The sequence below is a fragment of the Triplophysa dalaica genome, chromosome 11, assembly GCF_015846415.1.
Source record: "Triplophysa dalaica isolate WHDGS20190420 chromosome 11, ASM1584641v1, whole genome shotgun sequence".
NCBI classification, from domain to species: domain Eukaryota; kingdom Metazoa; phylum Chordata; class Actinopteri; order Cypriniformes; family Nemacheilidae; genus Triplophysa; species Triplophysa dalaica.
In genome coordinates this window covers 11,825,244-11,845,547 of record NC_079552.1, presented here as the reverse complement: position 1 = coordinate 11,845,547, position 20,304 = coordinate 11,825,244, and the positions used below count along the sequence as shown (strand labels likewise).

The 20,304-nt window shown below is 39.1% G+C and overlaps 1 protein-coding gene across 1 annotated transcript; it reads right to left on the bottom strand.

The window, feature by feature from the left end:
* Positions 1 to 136: 136 nt before the first annotated feature.
* rufy2 (RUN and FYVE domain containing 2) lies at positions 137 to 10,526 on the bottom strand. The gene is given in 19 exon segments (XM_056760950.1): positions 137 to 926; positions 1,568 to 1,648; positions 1,810 to 1,858; positions 1,942 to 2,036; positions 2,230 to 2,359; positions 2,624 to 2,743; positions 3,899 to 3,975; positions 3,977 to 3,997; positions 4,084 to 4,251; positions 4,347 to 4,463; positions 5,159 to 5,260; positions 5,362 to 5,431; positions 5,541 to 5,606; positions 5,686 to 5,750; positions 5,834 to 5,957; positions 7,451 to 7,552; positions 7,978 to 8,095; positions 8,402 to 8,575; positions 9,630 to 10,526. Coding segments are annotated over 19 exon segments (2,106 nt in total). The 5' UTR covers positions 9,913 to 10,526; the 3' UTR covers positions 137 to 782.
* Positions 10,527 to 20,304: the final 9,778 nt, after the last annotated feature.

The following is a 20,304-nucleotide window of genomic DNA, read 5'->3' as shown; positions in this document are numbered from 1 at the left end:
TTTCACAGTATACTGTATGTTTTCTGTACTTGCAGTACATTATATTCACTGAAAGCTTTGAATATAGTTTTTCCCTTGTTTTTAAGGTTTTGTACCATGTTCTATAAAAGACAAAATAACAACAAACTCACACAAGTGAAGTTATCCACTTTAGTGCTTAAAGTCATATGAACGTTTTCATACATAAACTTCACATATGAAACTTTTAGGTGCTTTAAGTTAGTTGATAGATAAAGTTCAGCACAAACACTCCTGACACAAGTATCATTCCAGTTCTGCATGGTAAATTTGCCCATCTTGTCAGTTTGGCTTTTTATAGGCACAAATGAATGTAAGAAACATAATTTTCAAGAATATAGTAACTTGTAATAACCGTATTTGCACAGTTTTGTATTTGTACTGTAGTAACTGTGAGTACCTTTGACACGGGTATGAATCCTGTTCACCCTTCATATACTATAGCAAAGGTTTGCTTACAACATGCATGGGGATGTTGTGCTATGATAAAAATCTGAAATTCTGTCTCCAGCCCAGATGAAAACATTCAGAGTCATAATTTATAACCTGTAAACTACAACTCATTTCTTTGGGCACTCAGTGACAAACATGGGCCAACTGCACAAATGTCATAGAGCTGCCAGCAAATCTGCTCTGAGGCAACAGGCTTGTTCCTCTGAAATGTAAACATGACGTTTTGGTCACTTTGTCATAGCTTGACACAATGCAGGCCAGCGCAGTGTCCTAGTTAAAGCTGATAGTGGCAGTGTGCTATCATTTCTGTTCTACGTGGCATTGGAGGAACAGCGTTGTAGCAGCAGAGCGTGGCACGTGTCGCAGACGCGCACAGGTTTGGGTGAAGCGGGGAGTGGCAGCTCATTGTCCGAGCACGCGTTGCAGAAGATCTCTCCACAGTTCCTGCAGTGGTGCTGTTCAAACAAGAAGATCATCAGATTAGATCTTCTGGTTTGGTATTTACTCAAAGTGAGCCACAGAACATGATAACCATACATTTATACACTTATTCTGGGGAAGTACCATTTATTAACTTTGATTCAGACGTTTTTAAAAGTAAGATGCCCTTTGGATTTGCCAAATTGCTTATTAAAAGCTGTTAGAGGCATAGTCCACTCAAAATGAAAATTCTGTCATGTATTACACTCAAGCTGTTTAAAACCAGCATCATTTTTTTTCGGTTGAACACATGGACAAATGTGAGACTGAGATTTCTGTGGCACAATTGACTACTACAGTAGAAAAAATGTTTGTATAATTGTTTTGTTCTGTTGAACACAAAGGAAGATATTTTAAAGAATGAAGAAAATGAAACTACTGTTAAAAAAATTTTGGTAGTCAATTGTGCCCCAATAATCTCAGTTGCTGACATTCTAACAAATATCTCTCTCTGTGTTTAACAGGACAAAGAAATGTATACAGGATTGGAACAACGTGAGGTGCAATTCATTTTTGGGTGATCTACCCCTGTACTTTATTGTAGTGTGTGAGAAGAATGTATAATGAACTATAATGAAGACAACAGTGTATATTAAATCACAGATTTTCTTCTGACCTTTCTTCTAGAAATTGAAAATTCCTTTTCACACAGCTTGCACTGGGTAGCATCTTTATCCTTTAGCCAGACCTGGCCACCCTAAAATATAGCGTTCATTAATAAAGTTCAAAATTAAACATGTTAAATGACAACATGTATGGTTTGACTGAAGTAATATTCCCGTACAAATATGAACTGTGAGTAATACAATGGTTATCATCCATTTTTTTTGTGTAACTTAACAATTCTTTAATGCAAACCTGCAGGGCCTTGTTGGCTTCTTTTATGTCTTCAATTTTCATCTTTGACCTGAAAAAGTAAAGTGTGTGTATCAATAAACAAAACACGATTCAAAGGCTCCAGTATGTCATTGAGGTTTAAATCTCACATACTCGCTGAGTTTACAGCCCAGTTCCTCCAGAGCCTGTTCCTGGTCCTCACAGATTCCCTTCAGCTGCGAATTCTCATCCTGCAACCTGTGGAACTCCTGAGAAGAAACAAAAACAAATTACAAGCAGCTATTCAGACAAGATGCACATTAAAAAACAACTTTAAATGGAAAAGCCTATTGAATGGTATCTAATGAAGTATCTGTCTGTTTAAATATTTAGTCTAGACATGTTATTTACAGTGTTTTGTATCTCTATGTTTGCAGAAGAGGACAGTGAAATTAAGCATACTTTTTTCAGTCCGTTGATCTGCTGAGCCTCAGTAGTGAGCTGGCCGATGGTCTCTCGCTCTCTCTCCAATTCACTCTGCAAGGTCTGTCGCCATTCCCTCTCGATTTTCAAATCAGTTTCCAGCTGCGTCCTGAAAAAACAGTCAACTAGAAGACTCATTGAATTCCTAGCATCTACATAAATTAGATAAGGTACGCTATTCGATTTCCCAAGCAAGGTTTCACACAAAATGTCATTTGACCTGAGTTCATAAGTAAGCTGCAGTTTTAGGTTTCAAATAAAGAAGGCAAAGAAACGCAAACATCATAAATTGCAGTAATGTACAGTTTACACTTTCCTAAGGCCTGGGTTATTTCAAACTGTATTTTAATAAAATAATAGTAACAAAACTTACATTTGCTTCTCTCTCTGGGCTATCTGCTTTTGAAGACTGTCGGATTTGTTAGTGAAGTCCTGCTTGAATTTGCGCACTCCGTCTTCCGCGCTGGCCCGTTCCTTCTCTGCATCCTGCAATCTGGTGTAATTCAAACCAACTGGGTAAAACTACGGCTCTGAATGTAATGGAAAGGAGGGAATGTATCGGAACATATGGGATACAAAATAAATTTGGGATGGCCACAAGAGAGTGGGAACAAATACAGAGCCAGATGAAAGAGAAGAGTTGTGCTGAAGGAAAAGCCAGACGTTTCGAAAGAATGACTCGCTACGCAAACAGCTCCAAGTAGTTCAAAACATCAAATTTATTGAGAAGCGTGATAAAAGACAAGTCATATTTGTGGTGTTCTTTCATTGTTAAATGTTACAGGTAAATATTTAAGATACAGTACCACAAGAAAAAGGCTTGTTGGGATCACTATGTGGAAAAACACCAACCATCATTAAATAAGAAGTGGGCTAGTAAAAAACCTTTAACTTTTATGTTACTGCCATACACAAATAGTGTAAAGTGACAAAAAAATCAGAAGGAAATATCTTTGACTAGTTTGTACTGGTGTTCTGTATCTGTGCTAGCGCATTTTACAAATGACATCGCAAGAGTTCTCGTCTGGCTGAGCAGGTCTTTGTCGCTGTTTGTCGATTGACCACAACAGGGAATTTAGAGGAAGAGAGAAGATGAGGAAAAAAAGAAATGAAAAGGGGGAACAAAAAGGGAAAGAGGATGTAAATATCAGTGAATTTCAATTTCATCCAAAAGATTCAAGAACTTGTTAAGCAGTGCAGTCATAAAACATCAGAAGTACGAAGGCGGTTTATTGAATGGAGGGAAGGATGATTCATGTGGAGAGAGAAGTGGGCAAAACAGATATGACGGCACCAGATCACAACAAGAAAATAACACAAATGCTGAAGGATGAGTGGTTAAATGAGAGAAAGCCATTGCATGCTTTTGACTGGCTAGGCCAACCCCGGACCATCAGGAAACTGATTCTACCGATTAAACGCAAACACTGATGGTTCTGACACAATCAGTGAAACTGATCTGAAATCATCTACAGATATTATATCCTGAGGTGGATTACCATTGGAAAATAGTAGTTTCAAACTTTGACATATGTATCAATGTATTCAAATATTATGATTAACAAAATTATACTCTATATGCACATCAGGACTATGACTGAAGTTTATGCCGGATATGATCTCCAATAAATGAATATTCACTTCTCACCTTTGCTCCAGTTGTTTCATAGTTGCTGTTATTTGATTCGTCTTCTCCTCTAGTCGTGCAATCATGTCGTTTTTTTTGCCTCATGCTGTCATCTGATGACTGTCAATCATCATAAATTTCATCATTAAAACACATTTTAGGTACAAAAAGCTAGCAAGTCTGTAAAGTAAACCAAAATGCTTTACCTGCATTTTTTGGTACATTTCCACATTAATCACTTTGACCTCATCCAACTGGTGCCGAAGTCCAATCAAAGTGTCTTGTTTTTCATGGATGTCCTTTTCTAACAGTTTCATAGCCATTTCCATCTCCTGTTTCATGCTCACCTGCACAACCAGTTCGTTCTCCACATCCTGAAGCAAAAAGACATTTACGAAATGATTATATAAAAAACAGGTTTGCCATTTTAGGCACTGCTCCAGGTTCTTTTATTATTGGTGACATAGACCTGCCGAAGTTGACATTCCTCTTTAAGTTGCCGCCTTGCTTCATTGTACATTTCATCCAGGCCCTGCCTAGATTGCTTGTATGTGTCCAGTTCGCAATTTAAATCTCCCTCTGCAATCTAAGAGAAGAGCATACGGAACAGTGGTCTGGCATTATTGCTGATGATATTTACTCAATAACTTAAATAAATCCTTACGGAAGTATTAGAAGAGTTTTATAATAAATCATGCATAATTCAAAAAAAATATTAAATTATATAAAACATTATATTACGTTATATATACAGCATATGCATGACACAAAATCAACTTTTATGATGTAAATAATGGTGAATTGAAAAATAAAGGGATGTAATGATTCAGAGTGAGCTGGTGGAAAATAGATCTTAAGGGATAAGTCTAGTTGGTCGACATCTTAAATGAATTGAAATTCATGTTTTGAACAGCAGGGGCTGCTGTGTTAATTCCAAATTTGGTAATTGTGGCTATGTTAAAAAAATCCAAGAAAAGCACAGACAAGTCTTGGTTGGTTTATGTTAAAGAAACGTTTGTATTATTCATTTTTTATGTGATTTGAAATTGCAGATTAGTTTTGTAATTTGACATAAATATATTTTTATTTTACAAGGAAATGTGCAGCATTTGAGAAATAATACAGTTGTTAATTTCTAATTCAATTTATTTTGTAAAAAAAAAATCTTGAAAAAACATGTGAATCCCTAACGTAAATTGTTGGATCAGTAACAAAAAACATCTGTTTGTTTATCTATATATAATTGCAGATGGATGTAATGTGTATAAAAAAACATTATACCTCAAGACTTTGTTGTGCTTTCATGAGAATCACAGAATTTTCGGTTCTGAGTTGATGGTTTTCCTCTTGTAGTTTAATGATGTTGTTCTTTGCTATAGCCAGCTACATTAAGAAAAACACCAACAGTTAGTATCACATACATCTGTTCACTGTTTGAAACGTCACTATTCAAAACTCTTTTGAATCCTAATACCAAAGTGTACCTCTTCAATTAATTTGGAGTTGGAGTTTTCTAATGACTCCACGCGTCCCTGTAAGCCTTGAACTGTAGAACTTTGACAAAACAATAGAAAAACAATAAAAACGGTATAGTCACCCACATCCCAGAAACAGGTATCACCACCATATATATACATATGCTTAACAAAGAGTACAAACATACTTAAGCTGTCTATTTAATTCTTCAACGTAGTTCTTCTGATCCAAAATAGCTGCAATTTGTCCATTTCTATTTACAAGACATAATGACAGATGTTATGCACAGAGAATAACACACTGACATGCTTTTTACAAAGTAAACTTTCTACCTTTCTTCACCTCTGTAGTCATCAATGTCGTTCTTCAAGTACATGGAGAAATCTATTACACCAACCTGTGGATGCCAATACAACACAGATTTTTTAAGCAGAAACTTCAGGTAGAGTTATCAAAATGGCTGATTTATGAAGTTCATACTTGTGTATCGAGGTCCTCGCCCTTTACACATAAATTGGCATCTATGACGTTAAGCCCCACCAGGAGACCAACTATGACGGCCCCTTCCTCTTCCAGCATCACTGCCGAGTTCTCATAGAACTCACTGCACGGGAAAAAGATTATGAATAACACAACTAGCATGTTGGTGAAAAACAGCTAAATTTACATTCTCAAAATTTCATCTTTTTTTAATAATGATGAAAGATCGGGTATCCTGCTATGGCCTGCATTCTGACTTCTTTACACTGTTAAACGTGCTGGCTTCTCATGCGTAACATGGTCAACGTATGATGTAGTATTTCTGTACTTATACACTCACCCAGCACTCTCACTTTTTTGAAACTTTTTTATAATTCTGGATCCCTGTGTCGTCATATGGATCCTATTCGTTTTATTGGCCATTCTTCAAGAAAAGCACTGCAAGGCGAAGGCGAAAGAGCCTGTACAGCAGCCAACCGACAAGCGAGACCCACTTACCACCGATATTATATGCGCTGCGTCAAGATGGCTAGTTACTCTTGCGATAGTGAAATTTAGGTGTGTCTGTTTGTTCACGGCATTTCAGTGATGAGGTTATATAAACGGTGGATATAATGCTGACTTTGGAGATAGTTTGAGACTGATTGATGGTGTGCTAAAAGATGCCGGACATGAACTGCACACAGTAAGTCAAACTAACTCATACATCTGTGTTTTGTTGGCAATCGGCGTGTACATGCATAATGTACACAGCACAAAGGAATTATTGTGATGGAGTGTTGCTTGCTTGTGCTGTAGTTCCATCCCACTCTCCCGACTAGTCCCACCTCTAGCAGCTTGTGTTTTTCCGGAAATAATCGTACAACTGTATCTCTCTTTTATACATATTGGGCTGGTTTCCCAGACAGGGATTATTTTAAACCAGGTAGGCCTTAGTTAAAGAGCATGTTCCCCCCGATCCTATTTTTCAACCTTTAGTTAGTGTGTTATGTTGCTGTTAAAGCATAAATAATACCAGCAAAATGATAAAGCTCAAAGTTCAGTGCCAAGCGAGATATTGTCTTTAACAGAATTCGCTTTTCAAGGACTACAGAGAATGGCTGGAATTGACTACAGCCCTCTACATCCTGGGTATATGATGTCACCATTCAGAGTGCTTTTAATGATCTCCGCCCAAAGGAATACACCAAAAAAGGGGCGGGGGCATCCTTAGAGAAGAGGAAGAGCCGCTGGACTAGTGTTCAGTTATCGGAGATTGTACACATTTGACTGAGCTACTCGCTAAACTACTTTCACTTTCATCTCAGTCCTACAGCTGGTAATAAGAATTCAGAGTCTAGGACTAGTCTTAAGCCCTGTCCGGGAAACCGCACCTTAATCAAAACTAAATACTCTTCGAAGATACGACGCATGCAATACTACTGTATAGGCACTCAAGATTAATATGAGATTGGCAGAAACTGCCTGTGATACGCGATCTTTAAATCCAAGGCAGCAGGAGGACATTTAATGGACGGGTATATGCACTTGATGCATTAGTCTGGCAGATCCTATCACTACTCTACAACCTACATGTGATTCTCCAGCACAGCTAATGTGATAAAGAAAGAAACTAACCTGAGTATGTCTTTTCTGGTGATAAGAAGACGAAGGTAATCTGCCAGTTTCTTCTGCATCAGTGCCAGTCTCAGCCATGCTCTGGCTCTGCCCAGCGGTGTCCTAACACACACACAAACACATCCAGTTCAGTGTTAAAAGCCCCTTATCAAGGTAAAAAAAATACATACATACAGTACAAAAGCAATTTATCACAAACTTTGTACTGAAAATACATATACAAGAATACATATGCATACTATGTATTAGATTTTATCTAGATTTTAAATGTGATCTGTTGAAAATGTGCAAATTGGTTTACTTACAGTTGCAAGTTTCAGTTTTGATAGAGAACAAAAACTGAAATGTGCACTACCCTATTCTGAATTACATGCCATGATGTGTTGGGGAATGTGTCTTGATCTAAAAGTGCATGTGTATATTTATAAGAGTGAAACTAGATTGCTTTTAAATTTGATTCACTCGGACATGGGGCAGATCTAACAGCCAAGTAAACCAAATTGTAAGGACTTTAGTGCTGCACATACTTTAGTCCCGGAAGGTCTCGCACACTGGCTGCGATTTCACTTGCTTCTGGGCACAGCTTCTCAACCATCTCCAGAGGCCCCCACAATGACTTGTTGTATCCAAGAAACGATTTCTTCGCTGGGAGATAGAGACAAACCTGTTTGCGAAACAACTCATACGCAAGCTTTGATGACAACAATATTCCAGATAAATGTGTCGGCACTTGCTAAACAGACAAAGGCTTCAGATGATCTTTCATCTGAAAATGAGTGAAACTAACAAAAATAGCATTTCCTCATTTCTTTCCTATTATAGAGTGACCGTCACTGCGGTCTGTCTGGTGCCTAAGAATAATGTGCATCTTCCTCAGGTAATATTTAAAAGAAGTCAGCTATCGTACATGCCCAAATTGGTTTTCTCTATTTTGGTGATGGTCGACCGTACCTTTAAGCCCATGCTTTAGGCAGTGTTCCATGACAACAAAGAACTGTTGCAGAGGTGGATAGTCAGAGTCTAGAGTTCGACCGAAGCTGAGAGCTGATTCAATCAAACCTTTGATGCTGAGCTTAGCCATGTTTAACAAGTTTGCCCGTTCCATTGCCATAGGATCGCGGCAAGCTAGAAGAAACACAAACGTATACAAAACTTAAAAACAACAAGAACGCTTAAAGCAAACACTCATTACAGCACTTCAACCTCTGGTTGTGTCACCAGGGCTAACATGTGACCACACTGCATGGCTGGGTAAGTTCAAACACAGGGTCAATTTTAACCTTACAACACTCATTAACTGTGTGCCTGTATTGCCATCATTGTAACATCATCACAACAGTGGCAATAAATTGCTTTGTTTTGTGTTTCAACTGCCGCACAACTGAATTTAACTTATCAGTTTTGACTCATCAGTGACACTTTGGAACCTTTGTACCCATCAGGCAAATCAGTAATTCATATGCAAACATAATGGGATGGGCTTTATCTGTCCCTGTGCTTGTTTACATCCCACTTTCACTGGCTCTCAGTTTCACTTCTTTTGGTGGCGGTAAACTATTAAAGGTATAGTACACCCAAAGATGAAAACTCTGTCATCGTGTTCTCACCCTCAATATTAATTTTCCCTAATATGGCAGTAAATAGGGGGTCAAGATCTGCCCGGTTACAGACATTCTTTGAAATATCTTCCTTCGTGTAAACAAGGAAATGTATGGAGGTCTGGAACAATCTGAGGGTGAATAAACGATGACAGAATTGTCATTTTTGGGAGAGATATCATCAGACTTCAGAGGTAACAGACTAGAGTTTGTAGGTTTTCTATGTTAATAAATGTATTTGTTATGGCTGCGGGTCGAGAATAAACACCACGTGTTATCATGAGGGTATCACGAATTTTCCATTGTCGCACAACAGAAACAATATTTTACCTACATTTCTATTAAAACTATGGTAAACTAAATTGTACAGCAACCCGCCCAAAAACATGGTTTTGCACTTTTATAATATAATGCAATACAATAAAAACATGGTCAATTTCCATAGGGATGCAATGCACGGATCAATGTAAAGACAGCATCTATGACATCATGCACATATGACATCATTCACAAAACGCACATCTGAACAACACATCTCGAAAGCAGTCATTGCCATTAGAAAACTACCATTATAAACCTACCCTTGGCACCCCATTCCTCGACAAAAGGCGATGTTTTGGGTTCCGTCACTTTGGGCAGAACGTGAATGCCGCCCGAGAAGGTTTCTGACGCTTTTCTGGCTAAAGCGAATATGGGCGCCTGCCATCTCCCGTCTCCAGACCTGACGGCGGCTTTCTCACCGGCGGATTTATCCTCCTGCAATCTGAGGATACCAAACCCTTGCGATCTCTCTTTAGTGTTCTCCGATTCTGCCAACACAAGGTCCTGTTCTGCAGGTGTCGCCATCGTTAACGTGTATTTCATACGGGTTAGGATAACGCCTCGCCTGACATCAACGGTGGCGATGTGTTAAACGGCATTGATAAACGACTAACGACCCGATTCAAGCGCGTTACCCTATGATGTTCTCTGTCGACGACCCAGACGCGATCTATGCTTTCCATTCATATGAAAATCCGGTGTTCGGAGAACGTTCAAGCGGAGTAGATATTTGTTTACACCCGAGCTCTCCTGCACGACTCGTCTGCAGTAAAGGGGTGGTGTCATAACGTTAAAATAAACGTGATTCTGGGGAAGAGGATGGATATACTACCCTCTACTGCTTGAGTGAAAAATTGTTTGAAGCATGAAATATTTTTCGAAAATTTCAAGAAAATATCTCTAAAATGTTCAAATATGTAAGCTATTCTTGGGTAGCATGAAGTAACGTTTTATACATTTATGATTGTCACTGACATCTGTTCTATAAGAATACAAATTGTAATGGTTTCTATTACAAATACTATTATGAACCATCGGCTGTTTAAAATCATTTATGGTAAAATCATTACCAATTTCCTTTATGTAATGTGTTTTGGCTCTTATTTCAGATTTAAAGGGAAAGTTCACCCAAAAATTCTGGCATTTAGTTGCACTTAGCCGCCATATTAGTTTTCGATCAACGAGTGTGGGCAGGTTTATTTCCGGGTCGTTAACACTGTATGGAAAAACAAGGATTTTTGGGAGGGAATTATGGGCGTTTTTTGTGATATAATAGAAACACCTCTTTACAATGCTGAGTGTATTGTTAAGCCAACACAACTCGATGTAAAAGAAAAAAGACTTTCATTCTATAGTCCATTTAAGTGGTTAATCAAAATCTGTATACACAAGTCATGTAGGCCTATACATAAGACAGCGTGTGTATTGTACATTTCCGCAGAGACGTTTTTTGTTTTGACAGTTGGAGGACTAAGAAAAGCATAAAAATCATTTATTTCCTCTTTCGATGTGTCATTATTCCATCCGTCTGACTTTAATCGTATAGAACTTGTAACGATGAGTTAAAACAAAGACATCAAACGTATCTACTGGCAGTGTGAGTACTGTAGTAAAGGCGAGTTTATTGTTTTGCTTAAAGTCACCATGAAATTAAACAGGAAATTGATTTTTAAGTCGCTTTGGATAAAAGCGGCTGCTTAATGTAAATGAAAGTGTTTTACAGAGTGTTGGAGTGATTATTATAAATCGTTTGTCCGTGCACACCATTGTTTTTTCAATCTGCATTTGCACTTGTAATGTTTAATCAAAAACATTAAGCTCCTCTTCCCCTCTCAACAAGAACTCTTTGCCACATGACGTCAGCGACAAAAAAAAGGTAGGACTATACTCACTGTACAATGGCCAGGCGTTGTTAGCCCTCCCCTCCAGGCCCATCTTACAACAAACAAATCAAAAAGGTAAGGGCAAAATAAAGCCCGCCTGACATTTTTTTCTAATTTCAAAAGCTGTTTCACTCAGATATTCTGTACGTCACGATACTGAACAGAAGTCCATCGCAACTTCCTTTTCATGGTGACTTTAATCACTGCCATTGACGAGTTATCTCGTGATTTAAAAAAAACGGTTCCGCGCCAAAGACGAGTTATTACGGCAATCAGTGTTTGTACTGTTATACAGCAGGTGGCGCTATTACACACCACTGGGAAAAAAGTTTTTAATGATTGTTCTGAGTGTAATCTGGGCGGAATCTTTGACAAAAAAAGGGGAATTATCTCAGCTGTTTAATCAAAGTGATTAATTTTTTAGAGTTATAAAAAACGAATAAATGAAGAATACGGTTTCTTTTGTTTAAAAGCTGAGACTGTTCTTTCATTTTACATATTGTTTATCCATATATTCTTTACAGAAAATTTACTGTGAGCCATTCAATTTGGGTGAAAATGTAAAAAAACACTGGCGTAGGCTGGCAACTTTTTTAAAAAAGGCTGGCGGGGAATGAGTTAAAGAGGATGGTGATATGGGGAGAAACGCATGGAGTTGCACAGACTGGTATAAAACATCATCAGCCATTTTTGCTGTTATATCAAATTGTGTAACTAGTGTTGGCTTAAAGAGGTTATGTTACTCAGAAATTTACAGAGAATTTTCTGTCATATACTCAGATCACTTTTTATCTAAAAAACGCTCATATTTGCTGGCCCAAAATCCTTATTTTCACATAAAGTGTTATAAGACCGGAAATAATCCCTACCACACTTGCTGATCGAAAATCTAATATGGCGCTTCCTGCAACTTGCTCATTACTCACTCTTGTGTTAATTTCTTTGTGTGGTTGAACACAGAGAAAAATATTTGGACAAATGCTTGTAACCAAACAGTTCTTGGACCCCATTGACTACCATAGTAGAAAAATTACAATGGTAGTCAAAAGTGCCCCAGAACCAATTGCTGTCCTACATTCTTCAAAATATCTTCTTTTGTGTTTAACAGATAAATAAAAGTACATTTTTCAATGATAGTCAATTGGGTCCAATAACTGTTTAGTTACGAAAATTCAACCACATATCTTTCTCTTTGTTCATCAGAACAAAGAAATATATACCGATTTTGAAAGAAGATAAGTGAATGATGACAGAATTTTGTATAATTAGGTGAACTGTCATCACTTTTATTATGTTTAATTCTTTCTTATCTACATGATCATTAAAGTTTTCATTAAAGCAATACATTACCATTATAACCATTAAATACGTTCAATATTTTTATTTTTTCCCAGTAGAGATCATTAAAATCTTGCAATGATGCTGAGTCAGAATTCTTCTTCTTCTAGACCTAAAGCCTCCTAAAGTAAGCTGTGAAGTCTTACCTTGACTGTAGGCCAAACGCTCCATGCTTTCACTATGGGTGATGCCCCACCTGTGAAGGCTCTGAGGTGAATACATGACTGCAACTCTCCAAAACCCCTTTTCAGGGGTACGATGAATGCTTTGTCTCTCTGTGAGAGCTTTTTTCCTGAATCCCCTTAATCACATAAAGAAAATAAACTTTGTTCATATTATATGGATAAAATTTAAGCATCACTTAATAAATGGAACTAATAACCTGCCCATTGTCCTTTATTTATGACTGAACTGTGGGAAAACAAATATCCTGATCTCTGTACTGTTGCTGACCTATGTCCCGCCCTTAGTCGGACAAACTTAACAACATGTTTCTGCGGTTTTTCTGCTTATCCGTTTAGGATCGGGCATCACATGACTCTGATTTCCTGAATCACTGTCCGGTCTGTTGGACAATCCCTCACATGTAAGGAGATTTACCCACATTCAGTATAAAAACAACAAAACACCAGAGAGGTAAATAATGCAGGAAAGATTCAGATATGATCACAACAGTATGGAGTTTATGTCTTGTTGCACAGAATCCGTCTCTGAAATATAACTAAATAGCTTTGTTGTGCTAAGGAAAACAGTACACACACTTACCCGTTTGAAGCCTACACCCTGTTCTGGTGTTCTGCTGCTACTGTTGGGCTGATGAGATGAGGCAGAACCATTTGCTGCATTAACAGCCAGTAGGGAGGAGATGTCTCTTGCTGGAACAGCAGAGTGCATTGGGTGTGGGGTAGCAGAAGCTGTCAAATGGAGTGGGCGGGGCTTATGGGCAGACTGGCCAACCAATAGATCATGAGCTCGAGGCTACTCAGGAAGTGTAATTCTGAATGATATGTCATACTACCGGTCAGGATATGAATTATCAGACAAACAAGCTAAGCAAATGGACATTTGTGTAACTGGCATAACAGTCTGTATTACAGTCATCCATAATAGCATATTGCAATATATTTTGTCTAATGTTAGAAGACGTTTTTCTCTCAAACAGGATAATAATTTTCTAATAAAACATAAAAGGACACTTAATTTTCTAAATGCGTAACGTAGGCCCACACAGAATTGTTGATGTTGGAAATGTAAAACCTCCCACTGAAAGCACAGTCTTATTATTAGAAGGGGTTTTTCACAAAGACTGCCATGTGAGTCATGTCAGTACTCTTTCTGCTTCTTATTTTGAGTTGTTTGGCTAAAATGAAACTATAAAGTGAAGCAAATCTCAGAATTAAAAGTCTATTAACATCTTATCTGATCTTTTAACAGTAATCCATTAGTGTCATATAACTTCCATTTTATCTACTTTTATCTCTCAACTGACTGCTCTGGGTGGGCCAATAATTTCACTAACGTTTTCTTACTCTGATCATACTTTATCTCTAACCAAAAGGTGGCAGTGTTCTCTAAAAAATAAAATGCTAGTGAACCTTCATCAATATATATTAAAGGGATATTCTATTAAGGGTATACAATTCTGTCATGAATTACAATATTTTGGTAATGATGTCCCAGGTATGTCAGTTACTAACATTTTTCCAAATATCTTTCTTTGTGTTCAACACAACAAATACATTTATACAGTTTTGGAACAACTTGACTGTGAATAAATAATGACAGAATTTTAATTTCTGGGCGAAGTTATAAATACAAGACTTTGTTTATGTGTTTAACTTCTGGAGACATCTTTTCTTAATTCTACATCTGTCAAAGCAAAACTCATAGGAAAGAATACATGCAGTATTTTTGTGTAATTAGATTGAATTAGATTCTGTTTTGATACCAAGATCGTTGCAGCAGATATTTTTTGTTTAGCGCTTTTCACAATCCACATCTTTACAGAGACCTTAAGGTTGCTGAAATTACCTGAATGTTTAAAGGTTACTTAAGTAATCTAAGATGAACATAGGAGATGAACATTTAGACTAATAAACGCCATGAGATATTTAGGAGGAGGAAAATGTACACAGAATGTACATATGCCATTATAATTAAAGTTTGTTCATTTTAGTTAATTAGGTTAATACAACTATACAATATTTTATCAAGTAAGCATTTCATAACCATAAGGAATAATATTAATTGAAGTCCTAACAAAACCGACTGCAGGGATGAAGTTGGTGTAGAGGGAAGCAGCTTTTGCTGTCTGACTGTAGATGGCAGTCATACAATATGTAGTCTTCAAGTCATTGAAGTCCTTCCTAAATGACTGAACTGTTGCAGTCTCTGCTGTTTTGTAGGCTATAGTGTGTTTGTCACGGAACCCCGCAGACAAAGATCTAACCAAGGAATATATTTATTAACAAACACTTACACGAACACAACAGGGTATTACAACAGCGTATCACAACACAGAACAGAAAAGGAGTGTGTGGTAAAACTGAGTATATAAAGGGTCTGGGTGATGAGGGATGATGACGGGCAGGTGCGATGATGACAAACACGGGACAGGTGCGGAAACGTGATGGGATAAGGAGCCCTTGGGGGAAACACAGGAGAAACAGGCGTGGGGACAGACGAGACTGTGACAGTACCCCCCCTCCCAACCTGGGGAATCATGGAGGCAGATCTGGCACAGTTCAGGGTACCAAGGGGGTTCTGGGGACCAAATGGGTTCTAGGACGGCAGCGGTGGCCGTAAAACCAGGGGAAGTCGGGGGTGATGTAGCTTGGGGAGTCAGGGTTGGTGGCCACAGTGGCGGTAATAGCTGAGCAGGGGAAGTAAGGGGTTGTGGTCTCCATGGTGAAGCAGGGGGAACCAGGGGTGATGGCCATCCTGGTGCAGGGGGTCTGCCATATTGGTGGTGCTGGCAGCAGTGGCAGCGGGATAGGAGGAGTAGGTGACCACTGGGCGACCACTGGAGCACTGGAGGTGAACTGAAGCATGGGTACAGGAGCCCCCCTCAAAATCCTGAGGTTCCCGGGCAGCCACAACATAGGCTAGCGGCATAGCCACAATGTACTCTGGGGGACTTGGAAGGCTCTGACGGCTCCAGAGTCTTGGAAGGCTTTGACAGGTTGGGAGACTTGGAAGGATCTGACGGTCCGGGAGACTTGGAAGGCTCTGACAGTACTTGAGGTTTGAAAGGCTCTGACGGCTTGGGAGACCTGGAAGGCTCTGACGGCATGGGAGACTTGGAAAGCTCTTGTGAAGGCTCAGAAGACTTGGAAGACTTGGAAGGCTTGGGAGGCTTGAAAGACTTTGAAGGCTCGTAAAACTCTGTGGGGTCCCCTCCGTGTTCGGACGGAATGATCGATCCATTAATCTCCAGGATAAGATCGACAAACTAGACCATGGGTCTGTCCCAGAACTCGGGAAACAGACAACGATGTGAAGTCCTCCACATACCTCTCCAGAGGAGGACCGTCTTGGTTTAGATGGATATATTCCATCTCTGGAGGTCCATTCTTCTGTCACAGAACCCCACAGACGAAAGCAGTCAATAATCTAACTCAGTGTTTCCCAACCCAATCCTACGTGGCACCCCTGATAGAATGTTTCAGATCTCTCCCAATATGAAACAGCTGATTTAACTCATTTCAAACATTCCGAGGGAAGCTGATGAGTTAAATCAGGTGTTTCATATTGGGAGAGATCTAAAACATTCTGTCAGGGGTGCCACGTAGGACTGGGTTGGGAAACACTGATCTAACTAGGAATGTATTTATAAAAACCCAGTAAAACGAACACAACAGGGTATCACCAATGAGAACGGACAATGAATGCATGGGAAGACTGAGGTTTCTGCTGAGAAAAACCCATCTAATGTGTATCATTATGCATCATTCATTTTCCTAAATCATATCATTACAAGACAGCAGCTTTAAATAAACTCCCACAGCTTTGGCTTGATTGAAGTCTGAGTGAATCTAACACCTGCTATGGGTCTAAAGAAATTGAATGAAGACGCTTGCTGGCACCAGGAGAATTTTTGACTTGAGTGACTTATTGACTTGATGTGTTGTGATAGGAGTTTGGGCTCTGTGGAGTTCCTCAGCTAGATTTAGTTATCGATGTGTTTATAGAAACAAACAAAGCACTTAACCAAGCCACCACCATAAACAAAGACAATGTTGTACTGCTCTTGAATAAAAATGTCTTGTTCAACAATTTGCATTAAAGCCTTCGCAAAGACAACGCTGTCATGCCGATATGCCTTATTTGACATTAGAAAAGTTAGAGCCTATCTCACTGAGCATGCGGCACAACTCCTTGTCCAGGCCCTGGTGATCTCAAGTATGGACTATTGCAATGCTCTCCTTGCTGGTCTTCCTGCAAAGGCTATCAAACCACTCCAGCTGGTTCAGAACGTCTCGTCTTCAGACACAACCAAATGGGCTAATGTGACATCCCTTTTCATATCTCTCCACTGGGTCCCGGTGGAAGTTCGCATAAGATTCAAATCACCAATGCTTGCCTACAGGACTATCACTGGATCTGCACCGGCATACTTTCACAGCCTCCTGCACTCCTACACCCCATCAAGATCCCTGCGTTTAGCAAACCAGCGGGGTCTTGTATTGCCTTCCCATAAGGCCAGCAAATCGATTTCTCGCTCATTCTCATTCACTACTCCTCCCCGGTGGAATCCTCTTCCTAACTCGGTCCGGTCAACCACATCTCTCACAACATTAAAAAAACGACTTAAAACCCTTTTCTTCTGTGAATACTTGACAGACAAATGAAAAAGAAAAAAAACACTAACCCTGTCTTTCTCTCAACAGATAGTTGTCTAGCTTTTTTTGAAACCAGTAACTTTGTATTGGCACCTATTGTACTATTGCTCCTGTATGACATATCGCTTGTTGCACCCTAAACTCTTTGTAAGTCGATTTGGATAAAAGCATCTACTTAATGTAAAGGCAAATTAGCCTAAATTTTACATGCAAAAACTTCTAATAGATTTAAAAAAAATGTTTTATCTTGTTACTTGCTGGATGGTTCCTTGCATATCTGGAATATTTCATGTATAGCCTATAATGTGTTAATAGAATCAAGGTAAAATGTTTTAAATATTGGTGTGTTAAAATCAGTTGAATCAAACAAATGAAAGTGCATTTAAATCCACTGAGCTTGGACACAAATTATATTTGTCCACCTCCAAATTGTTTGTTATTTCTAGAAACCCCTACTTAGACTCATTTTTCTCATCACTAAATGACCAGCATCTTAAAGGAAAAAAAATATTCTTCACATTTCTTTGCTACAATTTCATATTGTATACCAGTGAGGATCTTTGCTGTTTACGGTCTGTTTCAAGCAAGTGCCTCAAAATTTACATGTAATTACACACTTTAGCTTTCCATCCAGGTGTTACAGAAACACGAAATCTACATTATGTAAAAGTAGTCCTCAAAACCGTTTTTATGAGAGGGGTTTGGGGAGGTGAGGAGGGTTATGGTTGAAAAGTCATTATCACAAAACCCTGCAGTGTTGGTGTCTTCCCATCAGCATTACAAAAATCATTAAAGTGCATAATCTGTTGCTAAATGGTCTTTTCCGTGGATTTAGTTTGATACTTTATGATACTCGACATCAGATCAAGGCACCACAATAACTCCAAAGATGCCACAGGCAGGGAACTGTGAATCCTTGTCAGCCCCGTGAATAGAAAATGGTGTTTGATCGAGTTTGAAGGGCTCTTCAGACATTAAACCCCGGAACAATATTTGATTAACTGCTAGCTCCTTGCTCATTGTGCACAAGGATTTTTGGTTGGTTATAAATAGCATTGATATTTCATCAGTATAATGAGTGCATATTTTGTCCATCTTTTCAATACCCTTGGGAAGACACAGTGTCTTCCGTGGAGAGTCTCTCTACCATCACACTGCGGGCAAATTAGTTCTTGTGAAATGCTGAAAGTTTAGAGATGCTAATGATGTTGTTTGTAGATATTCGTAACTTTTTACGCACACGCCACGCGGTGACAGACGCGGCGTTTAGCATTTCAATTATTTCCCTACAAAACCTGACAATCATCCTAAGCAAAGCGTCTTTAAATATATTGCCACAGAAAGGTCAGGGAAGGTTTTGTTTGAATAACACATTGCTCTTTTGATCTTAGACGTCAAAAATCAACAATGGCCTTGAATTCACAAGGATTTTTGAATGTGCCTATGGATATTGCGTTTTCTGTGAGACATGTGTGTTGCCATAGGACATTGTATAGATCATAGAGGGGCGAAGATTGGAAGACCCAATAGTCCTTAACTACTTCATTATTAACTCAGCCCAAGGATGTAATTATGATCTCATCCATTTAAAGCACACACTCAAACAAGGAAGGTCCTCATCTTATCAAATAAATGAAGACTTCCTGCTGGAGGACGTGGGCAGGAATGGATATCGTCTTCTGTGTATTTCAGTCAAATGTGTCTGATAAGAGATGTTGTTAAATGAAAAGGTTAAGAACATTTTTATTTTTATTCTGTATTATTATTCTGGTTAAATATATTATAAACATTAGCCCCAAGTAATACACTTTTTTCCTGTGCTTTGTGCTCAAATTGGTGTTACCAAGTCCATGGTTTTCCCCATAGAATTGTGCTACTTATAAACTACTGCTGTGGGTTGTTTTTAATTTTTCTGGATAAAAGTGGATCGATTTAGTTTATTGGTTGTTATTTTTGAATAGACGGGTGCCGTGGCTCCATTGTGCTTTTAATTGTCCTTCTGTATGGTTTTATGAAATTATTAATCAAAGATGATCAGTATTTACACTGTTAAGAATGATTTAATTATGATTACAAGCAAATCAGTAGTTAACCCTTGATGGTGTAATTGTAAATATATGTAGTTCCATCTATTCCTGGAACATGTGTCATTCCAAGATGTCAAGTATGTCAGAATTACAGTCAGAGGGACCCCGGTCAAGAAGCAGAGACTTTCTTAATGGATAGCTGAGGCTTTCACGCTAGCATATTCTTCCTTGGGCCTTCTATCCTCCACTGGAGTTAGAGCCCACTCTCAAGCTATTGCCTCGTCCTGGGCTTGGTCTAGCTGTTCGTCTATAGTGGAGATTTACCAGATTCTATATTCTGGATGTCCCGGCCTTTCAGGCTCGGGGTCCTCTCTGCTTAAAGGACTTACACTAGGTTGCCGGCCTACGGTTGCTCCAACTGTGCCGGCACTAGGCACACTGTCATTGGGACGATTACCGGACTGGGCCACCTCTTAACCTGGCCCTGTCCACTCGGTAGGGCTCCCCTGCTAATGCTTGGCCCCCAAACCTAGTTCCGGGGTAGTCTTGAGTTATTGTTCCTCTTGTAGCACGGCAGGATAGTATTGGTTCCCCATAGCGTCCTGCAACACAGTACGAGTGAAGTATCGATAGGGAACCTACTCGGTTAATTATGTAACCTCGGTTCCCTGAGATACGGGAACGTGTACTGCATTCCTTGCCGTGCTTACAAGCTGCAGGGTCATCGCTTCAGTCGAAGTAACCTGAGGACACTGTGGCGATGAGTCTGCTTATATAGCCATAAGCCCCGCCCCCATTGGCGGGCTCCATTGCCATAGGTCCGCATAATTTAATAGGCTAGTCTAT